The sequence below is a fragment of the Somniosus microcephalus genome, chromosome 21, assembly GCF_052327205.1.
Source record: "Somniosus microcephalus isolate GS21.2 chromosome 21, FLI_Smic_1.0, whole genome shotgun sequence".
In the NCBI taxonomy this organism is placed as follows: Eukaryota; Metazoa; Chordata; class Chondrichthyes; order Squaliformes; family Somniosidae; genus Somniosus; species Somniosus microcephalus.
In genome coordinates, this window is record NC_141007.1 from 2,658,747 (window position 1) to 2,676,074 (window position 17,328).

Sequence of the window (17,328 nt, forward strand, 5' to 3'; positions counted from 1 at the left end):
TCTTCCCCTATTTAGCTCTTAATTTGTAGAAACAAACTAGACCGGTTCCCAAACTTCTAAATGGCCAATGCCCCAATTTTCAATCATATGGGCCGAAGCTCAATGTTGGGACAATCGATACCACAAGACCTCACCATTCACACTCTCCTCTCTGCCACTCCCACAGGTCTCTGGCTATTGCCACTCTTCCATTCAGCTACTCCCCTGCACCGTGCTACCATTTCAGCTTTGGTTTTGAATGCATTTTGCTTTGCCAATCCATCAGCTCAGGGTACAGGCCGTGCCTTCTATTGCCTAAGCTCTGGAATTCCCGCCTAAACCGCTCTGCCTCGCTACCTCACTTGCCCGAATATTTCCTTATGTGGCTCGGTATGTTCCTGTTGAAGCGCCTTGGGATGTTTTACTGCATTAAAGGTGCTGTATAAATGCAAGTTGTTGTTGTTGTTATCCTGCCCTGCTCATAATAACCATCTTCCTGTAACACAGTTATAATTATGGTATACACTGATTGCCCTAAGGCGAGACTGGGAGAAACATTTAAACTTAAAATGGAGAGGGGTTCTTGAAATGCACTCAAGGTACGTTGCATACCTATTAGGAAGGATGCGTCGTTAGATCTGGCAGGACAAGTAACGCAAAACTTGGGAAATTGGTCCCAGAACCTAATTATATTCACACTGACAAAAAAGAAAAAAGGTGTGAAAGAGAAAGTGGAAAATGAGCTAATTTCAGTGGCTTGAAGGGGACTGAGCCCCAATCAATGGGTTAGGAAAAGATGACAGAGCAGATAGGGGCCGAGCAGTGGGGGAGGAACACCACACAAGCTGTTTAGTAAATATCATTGTTTAGTAGTTGCAAGCTATTTATCATTTTTAACTACATAAGCAGCTAGCTAACCTCAACTATTTGCTTGATCTATTTTTTATTCATTTATTGGATGTGGGCGTCGCTGGCAATGCCAGCATTTATTGCCCATCCCTAGTTGCCCTCGAGAAGGTGGTGGTGAGCCACCTTCTTGAACCGCTGCAGTCCGTGTGGTGAAGGTACTCCCACAGTGCTGTTAGGCAGGGAGTTCCAGGATTCTGACCCAGCGACGATGAAGGAACGGCGATATACTTATAAGTCAGGATGGTGTGTGACTTCGAGGGGAACTTGGAGGTGGTGGTGTTCCCCTGTGCCTGCTGCCCTTGTCCTTCTAGGTAGGAGAGGTTGCGGGTTTGGGAGGTGCTGCCGAAGAAGCCTTGGCGAGTTGCTGCAGTGCATCTTGTAGATGGTACACACTGCAGCCACGGTTCCGCCGGAGGTGGAGGGAGTGAATGTTTAAGGTGGTGGATGGGGTGCCAATCAAGTGGGCTGCTTTGTGCTGGATGGTGTCGAGCTTCTTGAGTGTTGTTGGAGCTGCACTCATCCAGGCAAGTGGAGGGTATTCCATCACACTCCTTATTTGTGCCTTGTAGATGGTGGAAAGGCTTTGGGAAGTCAGGAGATGAGACACTCGCTGCAGAATACCCAGCCTCTGGCTGGCTCTTGTTGCACGTGGGCATGGACTGCTTCATTATCTGAGGAGTTGCGAATGGTGTTGAACACTGTTATTGTTTAGTAAATGTGATTAGTGGTTAAAGTCCAACCAAAGTCCAGTGTAGTTTTATTCTGGTGCTTTCTGAAGTCAAGAGGATCCCATTAAGGCACAGATTAAAAGCAGAGGGTTCTCCGCTCGATTGCTGGACACACTATACTTCAGCGAGGTATCTGGGGCGGAGGGAGGTTGGGCTCTCTAGGAAGAGCATTTTCAGAGTATCTTTAAAAAAAGGCCCAAAAACATAACAGGGAGTAAAAGAAAAGGTAGATTTTATTTAATGTAGTGATCAGAACATCCCAAAGTGCTTCACAGACAATGAAGTACTTTTGTGATAACTGTTATGTAGGCAAACATAGCAGTCAGTGTGCACAGTAAGATCCCACAAACAACACAAGGTAATGACCAGTGGGTTTGTTCTGGTTATGATGGTTATGGGATAAACGTTGCCCAGGACACTGGGGATGACTCCCTTGCTCCGCTTCGAAATAGTGCCTTGGAATCTTTTATATCCACCCAAGAGAGCAGACGGGGCCTCAGTTTAACATCTCATCTGAAAGACGGCATCTCCAACAGTGCAGTACTCCCTCAGTACAGCCTCTCCGACCGTGCAGCACTCCCTCAGTACTGCCCCTCCGAGAGTGCGGCACTCCCTCAGTACAGCCTCTCCGACCGTGCAGCACTCCCTCAGTACTGCCCCTCCGACAGTGCGGCACTCCCTCAGTACTGCCCCTCCGACAGTGCGGCACTCCCTCAGTACTGCCCCTCCGACAGTGCGGCGCTCCCTCAGTACTGCCCCTCCGACACTGTAGCACTCCCTTAGTACAGCCTCTCCGACAGTGCAGCATTCCCTCAGTATGGTCCCTCCGCTAGTGCGGCACTCCCTCAGTACTGCCCCTCCACCAGTGCGGCACTCCCTCAGTACTGCCCCGCCGACAGTGCGGCACTCCCTCAGTACTGCCCCTTCCACAGTACACCACTCCCTCACTACTGCCACTTCCACAGTGCGGCGCTCCCTCAGTACTGCCCCTCCAACAGTGCAGCACTCCCTCAGTACTGCTCCTCCGACAGTGCAGCGCTCCCTCAGCACTGCCCCTCCGACAGGGCAGGCGCTCCCTCAGTACTGCCCGACAGTGCAGCGCTCCTTCAGTACTGCCCCTCCGAGAGTGCAGCGCTCCCTCAGTACTGCCCCGCCAACAGTGCAGCGCTCCCTCAGCACTGCCCCTCCGACAGGGCAGGCGCGCCCTCAGTACTGCCCGTCCAACAGTGCAGTGCTCCCTCAGGACTGCCCCCCCCGACAGTGCAGTGCTCTCTCAGTACTGCCCCCCCGACAGTGCAGTGCTCCCTCAGTACTGCCCCTCCGACAGTGCAGTGCTCCCTCAGTACTGCCCCTCCGACAGTGCAGTGCTCCCTCAGCACTGCACTGGGAGTGTCAGCCTGGATTATGGGCTCAAATCCTGGAGTGGGGGTAAACCCACGACCTTCTAACTCAGAAGCGAGTGTGCCACCAACTGATCCAAGTCTACATTTGGTATATGATAAACATTTGAGGTTATGCACTTTGGCAGGAAAAATCATAGAGCAAGTTATTATCTTAATGGCAAGAAACTGGAAAGTACTGTAGTACAAAGGGATCTGGGGGTCCTGGTGCACGAAACTCAAAAAGTTAGTATGCAGGTGCAGCAAGTGATTAAGAAGGCCAATGGAATGTTGGCTTTTATTGCTAGGGGGATGGAATATAAAAACAGGGAGGTATTGCTGCAGTTGTACAAGGTATTGGTGAGACCGCACCTGGAATACTGCATACAGTTTTGGTGTCCATACTTAAGAAAAGACATACTTGCTCTCGAGTCAGTACAAAGAAGGTTCACTCGGTTAATCCCGGGGATGAGGGGGTGGTCATATGAGGAGAGGTTGAGTAGATTGGGACTCTACTCATTGGAGTTCAGAAGAATGAGAGGCGATCTTATTGAAACATATAAGATTGTGAAGGGGCTTGATCGGGTGGATGCGGTGAGGATGTTCCCAATGATGGGTGAAACTAGAACTAGGGGGCATAATCTTAAAATAAGGGGCTGCTCATTCAAAACTGAGATGAGGAGAAACTTCTTCACTCAGAGGGTGGTAGGTTTGTGGAATTTGCTGCCCCAGAAAGCTGTGGAAGCTACATCATTAAATACATTTAAAACAGAAATAGATAGTTTCCTAGAAGTAAAGGGAATTAAGGGTTACGGGGAGCGGGCAGGAAATTGGACATGAGTCTAGGTTCGGAATGGTCATGGCCCTGTGGGTAGTGGAGCGGGCCCAGGGGCCGTGTAGACTTGTTCTGCTCCTACTGTGTTCTAATTCTGTGTTAGATTTCAGGAGATGGTTTTATTCCTGTTCCTGGCTGGGGTGGAGATCGCCTTTACAGAAGGTAAGTACTGTAGAAAATATAGGGACAGAGTGATCTCCTGGAAGAATTTTGATCGCCTAGATGGGTCGGAGAGGAATTTCCCAGATTTTTTTCTCCCAAATTGGCCATTGCGTCTTTATCTGGTTTTTCGCCTCTCCCGGGAGATCACATGGGTTCGGGTGGATGCAGAGTGATAGAAGATTTGAGGTTAGGATCAGATCAGCCATGATCTTATTGAATGGTGGAGCAGGCTCGAGGGGCCGATTGGCCTACTCCTGCTCCTATTTCTTATGTTCTTATGTTCTTATTTGGGGGGGGGGGGGGGTGGCGGCAGGAAGGGTAGGCAGTACAGGAAGAAAAAAATACCTGATGTCAAAAGTATAGATGGGGTAAGCCAAAAATTGTCAGTCATGGGTAAATTTCAAGAGTCCATTGTATGGGATGAATTCAGTGAACACCGTTAGACTTGGGCTAATCAGGAACAGCCAGCATTGAGCTGTAAAGGACTAAGTTAATAGAATTGTTTAAGGTGACCGAAGACTGTACAGAGGAGAGGAATAAAGTGAATGCTGTATCTTTAGATTTTCAGAAGGCATCTGATAAGATGCCTCATACTTGCCTTGGAGACGGTGCAACGAAGGTTCACTAGATTGATTCCTGGGATGTTCTGAGGAGAGATTGTGTACAATGAGCCGATACTCTCTGAAGTTTAGAAGAATGAGAGGTGATCTCATTGAAACATACAAGATTCTGAAGGGGATTGACAGGGTAGATGCTGAGAGGTTGTTTCCCCTGGCTGGAGTGTCTAGAACTAGGGGGCATAGACTCAAGATAAGAGGTAGGCCATTTAAGACTGAGATGAGGAGGAATTTCTCTTTGGAATTCTCTGTCCCAGAGGGCTGTGGATGTTGAGTCGTTGAGTATATTCAAGGCTGAGATCGATAGATTTTTGGACTGTAGGGAATCAAGGGATATGGAGATCGGGCGGGAAAGTGGAGTTGAGGTCGATGATCAGCCATGATCTCATTGAATGGCGGAGCAGGCTCGAGGGGCCGTATGACTGACTCCTGCTCTTATTTCTTATGTTCTCATATGGGACTTGTTCTAAAAATGAAGGCACATGATATTGAAGAAAATATAGTCACATGGATATAAATATGACCCGGAGACTAAAAGAAAAGGGCGAGCAAGGTCTTGAGAATGAGGAGATGTGGGTCATGGTGTGTAGTTGCTGGGGCCTTTTTTAGTTTCTTTTTACATTTAAAATAAATCTGAACATAGGCACAAGTGGACGGATATTGAAGTTTACTAATGAAACCAAATTAGGGAGCATAGCAAACTGTGAGAAGGACACAGGAGACTGCAGGAGGACACAGGTCAGTGGAATGGGCAGAAAGGTGGCAGCTGCAGTTTGAATGAGATTACTGTAAAGTACATTTTGGAGGGAAAGAATGAAATAAAATTTATCCTAAGTGGACAAACAGATGGGTACCGACCTTTCGGTCTTTAAAAAGTAGGAGTGCAGATAGAAAAGGCTATTAAACAAGGTGAGAGGGATTTTGAGTTTTGTGCATGGGGCATTCAAAATAAAAGGAAGGATGTGATGTTTGAATTGGTTAGGCCACAGTTAGAGGACAGCAGGCAATTCTGGACATGCCCTTGTAAGAAGGAATACAACAAAGATTGCTAGAATGATACCAGGATTGATAGCGATGAAGATTCAAAGAATTCGAGCTTTTTCTCTGGTGCTGAGAATGTTAGGGAGGGATCAAATAGAGGTTTTCAAAATTTTGAAAGGGTAAGTATTGAAGGATTATTCCTACTGGTTAGTGAATCAGTAACAAGGGGACAGACCGAGGATCATCACAAGGAGAATGAAGAGGGACGTTAGAAATGTTCTCACACAGAAAGAAAGACTTGCATTTCTATAGCGCCTTTCATGACCATCAGACGTCTCAAAGCGCTTTACAGCCAATGAAGTACTTTTGAAATGGAGTCACTGTTGTAATGTGGGAAACGGGCAGCCAATTTGCACACAGAAAGATCCCACAAACAGCAATGTGATAATGACCAGATAATCTGTTTTTTTAGTGATGTTGATTGAGGGATTCATTTGGCCAAGATAACTCCCCTGCTCCTCTTCAAAATAGTGGCCATGGGATCTTTTACGTCTACCTGAGAGCAGACGGGGCCTCGGTTTAATGTCTTATCCGAAAGACGGCACCTCAGACAGTGCGGCACTCCCTCAGCACTGCACTGGAGTGTCAGCCTAGCTTTATCTGCTCAAGGCCCTGGAGTGGGACTTGAACCCACAACCTTCTGACTTAGAGGCGAGGGTGCCACCCACTGAGCTACAACTGACAGAGGGTTATTAGAACAGGGAATGTTTTACTGCAAGGGGACTATATAGTGGCAGAAAGTACATCACCATTAAAAAGATATTGGATAAACATTTGAAAGGGCAGGGAAATGGGGTTAGAGTAGAGCGCTCCTGTAGAAGAGCCAGTACTGGTACAGGCACGATGAGCTGAATGGACTTTTGTCCTGCAATTTCTACAATTCTATGTTCTGTTACTTCACACAGGCACCTCTCTCATTACATGCGCTAATGAATATAGATTCGTACCCTGATGCTTCCTCATTACTCTTCAACTATAGCCCCTCATTCATACATTCAATCGGCCGGGCCATTGGATACAACGTGCATGCTTTAATCATCTTTGTTCAGTCCACTGTCCTTTAGTAAGAGAACAAGTCATGGATAATGAATTGCTGTTCCCTGTCCCTTCGTACAGATGGATGGACACCAGCAGGAATCGTCCAGATGGAGTCTGTGTTTCTCCAAGCCAATACCGAGGTCAGCAGATCCGGGAAACTTCCGCCTTCCAGACTTGCCAAGGACGTGCGAAGCGCAACAGAAAGAACGCACTCTGAGCAGGTACGTGAGGGACTGGACCAACGACAAAATGGAGGCTTCCTCATCGAACCCTACAGGAAGATTCCAGCACCCACTCCGCGGGTATGCCGCGTTGGCCGATCTCGGGAAGGGTGACGGAAGGGATGCCGCAACTGGAGTGGGAAAATTAGCTGTGGTCCGGCTAGGGTCAGAAGGCAGAATGTCCTCTTCAATGCCTGGCCCAAGTCTGGTGAGGCTTATTCCAAACTGCTCTTGGTTTCTGTCCATTCATTTTAATAGGAGGGAAGCAGTGAGCCACTTGTTCCTGCACTTCTGTCCACCGAGCTTGGACTCCTGGGCACTGAGGAGGCAAGTCTGCTTCCTGACTCTACGGCCCAGTAGCTCGCTAAAGCTCACTATCTGGGCTGATACATGAAGCATTAACAATTGGGTGAGGGGCTGGTGGGTTGTCATGGCTGTGGAACTCAGACCCTCAGCACAGGAATGAGTGCAGAAGATTGATGGATGATCTAAGCAAGGTGTGTAAAATGAGAAAGGGATTCGAGAGAGTAGATACAGAGAAACTATTTCCTGTGGTGGGGGAATCCAGAACATTAGAGCGAGGCTGTTCAGGGGTGAAATCAGGAAGCATTTCTTCACACACAAGGTGGTGGAAATCTGGAACTCCCCCAAAGAGGCTTTGGATGCTGGGGGTAATTGGAATTTAAGATCGAGATCGATGATTTTTGTTGGGTAAGGGTATCATCATGGGATATGGATCAATGGCAGGTAAATGGAGCCATGATCTAACTGAATGGTGGAACAGGCTCGAGGCGCTGAATGGCCTCCTCCTCTTCCTGTGAAGGAAAAAGTGGGAAGAATGTGGGGTAATTGCTGCCCCCACAATGCTCCTCCTCCAGGCCTTGGCTTTGTTTTTCTCAAGCTTTGTTTTTCCCAGCAGGTGATGGGAATGTCCGTCCTGGAGACTGGCTCCTCGTTTGACCATGCAACTGCCGACTCCTCACAGCCACTTGCCGCACCCAGAAGGAATTTCTCAGTCACCCTCCACGGTAATCATGAATCAGCTACAAATTCCTCATACCTTTGAAGAGCACGTAGTGGATTGCAGCTTCAGCACAGCGATACCTTTTCACTGGCCAAGTGTGTGGCACCCAACAATCTGTGCTTAGAAACAGCAATGGAAATCGAGTAGTTCAAAAAAAATGGGGCAAACACACTTCTAACTAGAAGCATCTCTTCAAGTAGACGTAAACAGGCTTTTGACAAGATTATATTAATATATATATATACACACATATATTTATGTACACATATAGGACATTTCCTGGGATCTAGATACTCTGTTGGAGACTTCCCCCGCCCCCTCTCTGCCATGCCAGTTAATGCCATACCCTACTCCTCCATAAGAGTACCTCTTTGCAAAAAGGAACCAGTATGTTAGGCCCAATGGCCCTTCCTGCTTCCAAATTTAGCCCCACCTATCCACCTTCTCAATCCCGTCTCTGGACAAACACATTGTCTCTTGAACCTACTTCAAACTGTCTGCTTCCAATGTCCTTCTCTGCCAACCTATTCTGCAACTCGATTACCGTTTTTGGCAAGAAAGATTCGCCAGACTTCCCTCCTCATTCCCAACCCTCGAGGTTTTAAACTTGCGTGTGATGGTAGTTGTTCTCTACACCATGGTCTCTTCTAGTTAGCTGCTACCCAAGTGATATTAGATTCGAACTACGTCCGTGATACTTGCAAAGGTACAAAGTACAGTGGGTGAGATGTGAAGGTTTCCCAGTTGCCTGCATCAATGTTGCAAGATTGTATTTACTCCCAAGTGGGAAGTTACACAGTGGAACAAACACAGGGGTGGGAAGGACTCTGGGCGAAGCAATGTCTCTGCACCTGGGTTCAAATCCTCCGTCTGCTTTCTGGAACGGCCCTTTAGAAAATGAGTTTGGACAGTGTACAAGACACAAACCTACGCACAAAACTGCCCCTAGTTGGCGATGTCACTCAGACAGGCCACAGGACAACTGGTCAGTGTTAGAAACGGAGATGTTTTACTCTGCATTGAACCCAGTGCTAGGACGTACCTTGATGCTAACACTGGGTTCCGTTCCTCTGCATGAAAGTCCCCTGGTCCTGATCATCACAAGAAAAGTCTGTCATTGTATTTCTTTAACTTTCTTCTCAGTTATTTTACGGAGCAACATATTTATCGTGCAGCTGGGCAGGGATTGGAGATTAGTGCGACTGCGCGTCGCAGTTCGGGATCTGCAGTGCTCACACATCGATCTAACCCAAAACCCCACAGCAAGTCTGAATCCGCGGTCAAATGTCCAGACCCAGGAGTCCTCAAATGTCCTGCTCCAGGCGACCCATTGTGCAGTCCTCAAATGTCCTGCTCCAGGCGACCCATTGTGCAGTCCTCAAATGTCCTGCTCCAGGCGACCCATTGTGCAGTCCTCAAATGTCCTGCTCCAGGCGACCCATTGTGCAGTCCTCAAATGTCCTGCTCCAGGCGACCCATTGTGGAGTCCTCAAATGTCCTGCTCCAGGCGACCCATTGTGGAGTCCTCAAATGTCCAGCCCCACCTCTCCAGTTGGCACAGGCTGGTTCTGGGCCCTCCGCACCCCGTGACTTTTAGAAGACTGGGGACGGAACACTCGCCAGGTTCCAAACACTGTGCTGCGAGTCTCTGCGATTCCACGCTGACCAGAGCCATCAGTCTCTCCCCTTCAGAGAGATCAGTGAATCTGACCTTATGCAGGAGAGACCAGACACGGTGGGGGGCCTACAGAGCCTCACGTTCAGCACCTTTAAACAACTTAAAGTCCCAGTGCACGGACCAGACAATCCAAGTCTGCCTGCAGGTTTATAACTTAATGAATTAATGTCATCAGTTTAGCTAACAAGCTCCCGGGCAGGTCACAGACACCCAGGTGTACACAGTTCTGGCTCATGCTTTGAATTTACTTTAAAGAAAAGGAATGCCAGTGAGCATTGTGGGGTGGGGCTCACAACCTTCATAGGTAACCTACAGTATCGGTGACCAACCGACAGCCCCCGACACCAGCAATCCAGCCTTTGGAGCTTAGGCAGCATGTCCTAGTTACACAGCTATTTCTTATTCGGCTATTTGTTCTGTTTGGAACTTGTGGGCTGGAAGGTTTGGAAAGGGCTGTGGATCAATCCTAATTCAGAGCATTGTGATCAGTCAGTATCAGCAACTTATGACAACTGCAGATCAATGGGAGCAGGGATTGAAACCCCCAGCTCCACAGGGTCAATGGTACAGACCCACACAGGGATTGAAACCCCCAGCTCCGCAGGGTCAATGGTACAGACCCACACAGGGATTGAAACCCCCAGCTCCGCAGGGTCAATGGTACAGACCCACACAGGGATTGAAACCCCCAGCTCCACAGGGTCAATGGTACAGACCCACACAGGGATTGAAACCCCCAGCTCCACAGGGTCAATGGTACAGACCCACACAGGGATTGAAACCCCCAGCTCCACAGGGTCAATGGTACAGACCCACACAGGGATTGAAACCCCCAGCTCCGCAGGGTCAATGGTACAGACCCACACAGGGATTGAAACCCCCAGCTCCGCAGGGTCAATGGTACAGACCCACACAGGGATTGAAACCCCCAGCTCCGCAGGGTCAATGGTACAGACCCACACAGGGATTGAAACCCCCAGCTCCGCAGGGTCAATGGTACAGACCCACACAGGGATCGAAACCCCCAGCTCCGCAGGGTCAATGGTACAGGCCCACACAGGGATTGAAACCCCCAGCTCCGCAGGGTCAATGGTACAGACCCACACAGGGATTGAAACCCCCAGCTCCGCAGGGTCAATGGTACAGACCCACACAGACCAGCTGGGCCACCCCTGATCTCCAGCCCATTGGGGGCTGCATTACTTCATTGGTGATGCACTCGCCAAGCGTCCCATTTAGAGAGCTCGGGTGCCCCATTTTTCATTTGCCCATTGGACTTCAATCTGATGGACACCTGGACCCAGATACTTCCACAAAAACACACGTGCACCTAAAGACAGCAACTCCGCAACCACCAACCAGTAAATTTACATGAACTTTGAAGGGAAAAAAAATCAATGCAGGACTACAAAAAAAGACCATGCAAATTTCTCAAGTCCTTGAGAACTGCACAACACACAGACTGCACAATCAAAAATGTATTAAATTTTTTAAAAAGCCCAGGGGCTGAGTGAAGAGACTGAATCCAGGTCAGATTGGCAGGAGGGCAAGTACTCACTTCTGGCTGGAAAGGTCCAGCAAATCGGTTTGGGCATTTCAACCCAGTCCCCACACAGCACAAAAGCTGCTTCTAACTGGCACAAAGTTTCAAATTCTCAGGGGATCTGATGTGGGAAATGGAACACTCTATGTCAGGCACATTTCAGGGCAGTGTAGAGGTTTCTAACCCGTGCTGCACCTGCCCTGGGAGTGTTTGATGGGGCAGTGTAGAGGGAGCTTTACTCTGTATCTAACCCGTGCTGTACCTGCCCTGGGAGTGTTTGATGGGCCAGTGTAGAGGGAGCTTTACTCTGTATCTAACCCGTGCTGTACCTGCCCTGGGAGTGTTTGATGGGACAGTGTAGAGGGAAAAACATACCCTGCCCTTAAAATGTGCATTATAAAATTCACAGTTTAACTCTGTGTCTCAATCGACTGCCCAATGGAACTTGAGACTGAGGTTAGAATCAATTTTCACTGATTTTTTTTTATGTCCTTCTCTTACCCCCCCCCCCAACTCACTGAGAAATCTCACTCCTTGGGGGAAACACCAGCCCATGCTCTGCAGGTAGGAGGGGGTCGATGATAGTCTTACAGCAGTGCAGAGCAGGGGAGACATCTGAGTTGACTCATGATCTTCCCCCTTTTCCTCCAATCCTGAAGCAAGGCCCGTCAAACATTGAAACCAATCATAGCAACATGAGGCAGCTCTATTGTGGTGTACGCTGCCTGTATATTCCCTAACACCATGTGGACAATCATCAACCACAAGGAAAGATTTCAAGTCTCACTCCTCTGTTGCCTTCCTGCAAGTGGAAAACTCTGTTCTGAATCATAACGGCCTTTGAATGGGTTGTAATAATTTGCATGAAGTGGGTGGGAGGCGTCCACCAGAAAGCAGATGAACATGATCGCACCCACTGGAATCTCTGTTGGTGTATCGGCACATTCTAGGACTCGAATATCCAGCCAGAGGGGGCTGGCAGGGAAGACCCTAAGTAGGTCCTATATCTTCAAAGTGAAATCTATGCCATCTTAAGCATCCAGCAGCACATCTAAAACCCATGACCCATGACCAAGGTCAGCAGGTTCATGGGGATACCACCACCTCCAAGTCACACACCGCCCTGACTTGGAAATATATCGCCGATCCTTCATCGTCGCTGGGTCAAAATCCTGGAACTCCCTCCCGAACAGCACTGTGGGAGTACCTTCACCACACGGACTGCAGCGGTTCAAGGCGGCGGCTCACCACCACCTTCTCAAGGGCAATTAGGGATGGGCAATAAATGCTGGGCTTTACCAGCGACGCCCACATGCTGAGAATGAAAATAAAATATAACAGGGCAGCTGAGTGAGCAGCCAGGGCAGTAACAGAGATGGCGACACTGAATGTCAACACACCAGCTCCAATTTTATTTCATGCAAATCCTTCAATTGAGATGGTTCAAAATCTACATTCTAACATAAAAATAGACTAAACCTGCCCCAGTTATCTGCAATATTGCCCACCCTCTTACCTAGCTCAACGCCATCCTGGAACAAGGGCATCCAGGTACTTGCAAGCCAGATATTCATGAGCACACAAGAGCATTCAGCGGTCTCACTACCAGGCACAATGCATCCGCTCCTCCACAGTAACAATACAATTCATAAGGTTCAAAATTTATCTTTAAATTAAAATAAAAAGGTGGTCGGTCAGGGAAGTACTGTGGAGAGGCGGAGAGATGATCGTCTTGTGGCGTGTCGGATGCTGCGAGGGATTGCTGTAATATTTTATCTTCATGCTGAAGCCACTGTATATAAAAGGTTAGTAGAACCTTAGTGCAGGTCACTCTTAACGTGGCCCAAGAGAGATTACGGGCCTTAAAAAGATGTCTCGGGAATAATTTCTGCTGCCAAGCTGACATTCTCATCTCCAGTAAGTGTGAATTGCTGAGCAACTCTTCTGCACTTTACTTGCTGCAAGTCTATCAATAAAAACATATTTTTCATATCATTCAAAGGGAACCTTCTCGTTATTTATTTGCCAATAGCTTTCTCCCCCTGCCTGTCTTGAAGGAGTCACTTCCCGCTGGGGCACAGGTCCAGGAGCAGCAGCAGCCAAGTGACCATTCTTCCTGGGTGAGCGGAGAGGAGATGCAGATCTTCGCAGCCTAGTTGAGCAGCTCGGGGAGGGGAGGCAGGGAGGGAGAAGGAGGTAAGAGAGAAGAGCATCACAGTCCAATCCTAGTCTCACCTGCTGCCCACTACTTCTGGCAGTGGTCAGTGACCAATGAACTTGCCTAGCCGAGGGGCACAGAGCCAATCGTAGCCATACAGCTGCTGCCCTGGCTGAGATCAGTTAACATGGCACACACCTGGGACCTTTCTGATCTGTACGGTTCATTTATACAATACCATTACCAAAAAAGCCCTCGCGATGGCTCTGTGGTAGCTTGATGCAACTGGCTTGGATTAGGTTTACCCGAGGGTTTGGTTTTGTCCATTTTCACGTCTACATTTTACCCAACGCAAGAGGGGGAATGAAGGTCCACCAGCCCACAGCTCACCCCATTGGATGAGTGGGTCAGTATGTGATATTCAGCCATCCAGAGCAGGTAGGACCTCACTGTTTAGGCCCAGTTACCTGACAACAAAGGATCTCCACGGCATTGTTGACCTTTCAGCCTAAATCAATACAAAAATAACCTCAAATTAAAAGTCTTGTATCTTTGCGCATTTGTCACACTTTCTTCCAGTTTTCACAGCTTTGCCACATTTTCTCACACAGGAATCAGGCTTTGTGACATAAAATCAAGGCTTCGATTTACATACGAACATACGATATTGACGGGCAGGAAAAGACCAGCTGGTCCATCAAGCCTGCCCCACACGCTCGACGACCGGAGCATCATAACTAAACACTTCCTCCCTTCTCCCACCCCTCCGCAGCCATGTAATCTCCTAGGAGAGGCAAACAAACCCAATAAGGGAAAAGTACCCTGGAAAATTCCTCTCCGACCCCCTCAGGCGATCAAAACCAGTCCAGGAGATCACACGGACCAAGTCTTACCTAGAAAGACACGGCAACACATTCCAGAGACTCACGGCTCTCTCGGAAAAGAAGATCCGCCCAACATCCCGTCTATTACTACTCTTGCATAGTTTAAACCTGTGACCCCTACTCCTCCCCAATCTGTTCAACTGGAATAGGCTACCTTGCCTTGGATTGGCTGCTTACACAACGTAAGAAATAGGAGCAGGAGTCAGCCATTCGGCCCCTCAAGCCTGCTCCACCATTCAATGAGATCATGGCTGATCTTCGACCTCATCTCCACTTTCCTGCACTATCCCCATATCCCTCGATTCCCTTAATATCCAAAAATCTATCGATCTCTGTCTTGAATATATTCAACGACTGAGCCTCCACAGCCCTCTGGGGTAAAGAATTCCAAAGATTCACAACCCTCTGAGTGAAGAAATTTCTCCTCATCTCAGTCCTAAATGGCCGACCCCTTATTCTGAGACTGTGACCCCTGGTTCTGGACTCCCCAGCCAGGGGAAACATCCTCCCTGCATCTACCCTGTCAAGCCCTGTAAGAATTTTGTATATTTCAATAAGGTCACCTCTCATTCTTCTAAACTCTAGAGCATATAGGCCTAGTCTACTCAATCTCTCCTCATAGGACGATCCCCCCCACCCCGGGAATCAGTCTGGTGAACCTTCGTTGCACTCCCTCTGTGGCAAGTATATCCTTCCTTAGGTAAGGAGACCAAAACTGGACACAATACTCCAGGTGTGGTCTCACCAAGGCCCGATATAATTGCAGGGGATCGGTAGTATAGTATAGATCCAGAGACATGAGGCTAGATTTTCGTGGAGCCGTCAGGCGGGGTTGCAGGCGTGTGGGGGGGGGGGAATCCCGACTTTGGGGGTCCCGACACCATCCCGCCCAAAACCCCGCCCCACGTAAGTTTCAGGGGTGGCGGGTACCCGCCCCGCACTGGGACCTGGCGAAACCAGGCGGGAAGGGATTAGTGCCAATTAACTGCCTGTTAACAGGCAGTTTTTAGCCTAATCCCTATTTTGAGGGGATTTGTGTGGGTTTCCCGGCGGCTCCAAACCACGCCAGGTTAGAGCAGGTGGGTCGTCTGGTTGAAGGAGTCGCGATGTTGGCGCTCAGGTGAGTGATGGGTGCATGAGTGCAAAGGTAAGTGTGTTTGGTGTGTTTAAAGTGTGTAAAGAACTTTTACTTACCTGTACTTACCTTCACAGCCTTTCTTCCTGTAGCCGTCGGGAGCGCATCACTCAGCTGGAACTGAAAGCTGAACGGCTGCGATCTGTCAAGTGACAGCCTTCAGCTTTGCGTGCTGCTGAGAGTTCTAACTGAGTCTGTGCAGAAGGACTCATGTTAGAACTCAGAGTGTCAGTGTTTGGCAGCTTCAAACAGCTGTGAAACGCTGATATTTCAGAAATTTCAGTCTGTGACGTCACCTGTTGCCGGGTGGCCCTTAATTGGCCTGCTGAGCCCGCTGGGCAGGCTCAACAAGGTCAGTCAAGGGAAAATCGCGCGGATTGGCTGGACGTCGAAGTAGGCGGGTCAAAAACCCAAAAGGGGAAGTCCCGCCTTCTTCCCGACAGGTTTGGGAAAATCTACCCCACGAGTTCAACTCTCACCACGGCAGCTGGGAATTTAAATTCAGATAATTAAATAAATCTGAAATAAAAAGCTAGTATCGGTAATGGTGACTGTGAAACTATTGGATTGTAATAAAAACCCATCTGGTTCACTAATGTCCTTTAGGGAAGGAAATCTGCCGTCCTTACCCGGTCTGGCCTATGTGACTCCAGTCCCACACCAATAAAATTGACTCTTAACTGCCCTCTGAAATGTTGTCACAAACCGCGACGAAACACAATAATAATAAAACCGGACATCGACCTGGGCACCGGCTACGGACACAAAAATGGCACACCCATCCGCTTCAAGATCTGGAGACTTGTGCCAAAATTAGGAGATGCAGACTAGTCAAGGAACAGCCTGACATAGTCATACTCACAGAATCATACCCAAATTCCTCCATGTCCTGTCCAACTGGCAGAATAGACTCACCAGGGGTGGCTGCACAGCCGGTAAGGAGTGGCCCTGGGAGTCCTCAACATTGACTCCGGACCCCATGAAGTCTCATGGCTTCAGGTCAAGCATGGGCAAGGAAACCTCGTGCTGCCCTCCCTCAGCTAATGAATCAGTACATGCTGAACACCACTTGGAAGGAGCACTGAATGATGGTGGAGCTCAGCACGTGAGTGCAAAAGACAAGGCATCTGCAACCATCTTCAGCCAGAAGTGCTGAGTGGATGATCCATATCAGCCTCCTCTTGAGGTCCCCACCATTACAGAAGCCAGTCTTCAGCCAAGTCACTTTATGTGATATCAAGAAACGGCTGAGTGCACTGGATACAGCAAAGGCTGTGGGCCCCGACAACATCCCGGCTGTCGTGCTGAAGACTTGTGCTCCAGGACTAGCCGCGCCTCTAGCCAAGCTGTTCCAGTACAGCTACAACACTGGCATCTAGCCAACAATGTGGAAAACTGCCCAAGTATGTGCTGTCCACAAAAAGCAGGACAAATTCAATCTGGCCAATTACAGCCCCATCAGTCTACTCTCAATCATCAGCAAAGTGATGGAAGGTGTCATCAACAGTGCTATCAAGCGGCACTTACTCACCAATAACCTGCTCACTGATGCCTAGTTTGGGTTCTGCCAGGGCCACTCGGCTCCAGACCTCATTACAGCCTTGGTTCAAACATTGACAAAGGAGCCGAATTCCATAGCTGAGGTGAGAGTGACTGCCCTCGACATCAAGGCAGCATTTGACCGAGTGTGGCATCAAGGAGCCCTAGTAAAACTGAAGTCAATGGGAATCGGGGCGGGGGGAAACTTTCCACTGGCTGGAGTCATACCTAGCATGCAACAAGTCCTGGATGATAAGTGGCAGGTAACATTCGTACCACAGAAGTGCCAGGCAATGACTGTCTCCAACAAGCGAGAGTCTAGCCACTGCCCCTTGATATTCAATGGCATTACCATCACCGAATCCCCCACCATCAACATCCTGGAGGTCACTATTGACCAGAAATTTAACTGGACCAGCCACATAAATACTGTGGCAACAAGAGCAGGTCAGAGACTG

At 48.8% G+C, this 17,328-nt stretch overlaps 2 protein-coding genes across 2 annotated transcripts in view; one reads left to right on the forward strand and one right to left on the reverse strand.

Annotated features, from left to right (window-relative positions):
• Positions 1 to 7,087, forward strand: part of chad (chondroadherin) — a 26,537-nt gene extending 19,450 nt beyond the window's left edge. The window contains exon 3 of the mRNA XM_085963195.1: positions 6,767 to 7,087. Within this exon, the coding sequence (XP_085819321.1) occupies positions 6,767 to 6,905 (139 nt within the window). The 3' untranslated portion in view covers positions 6,906 to 7,087. The remainder of the gene's footprint in view (positions 1 to 6,766) is intronic.
• The window catches only part of acsf2 (acyl-CoA synthetase family member 2), a 325,180-nt gene that overhangs the window by 176,510 nt on the left and 131,342 nt on the right, over positions 1 to 17,328 (reverse strand). The window lies entirely within an intron of this gene.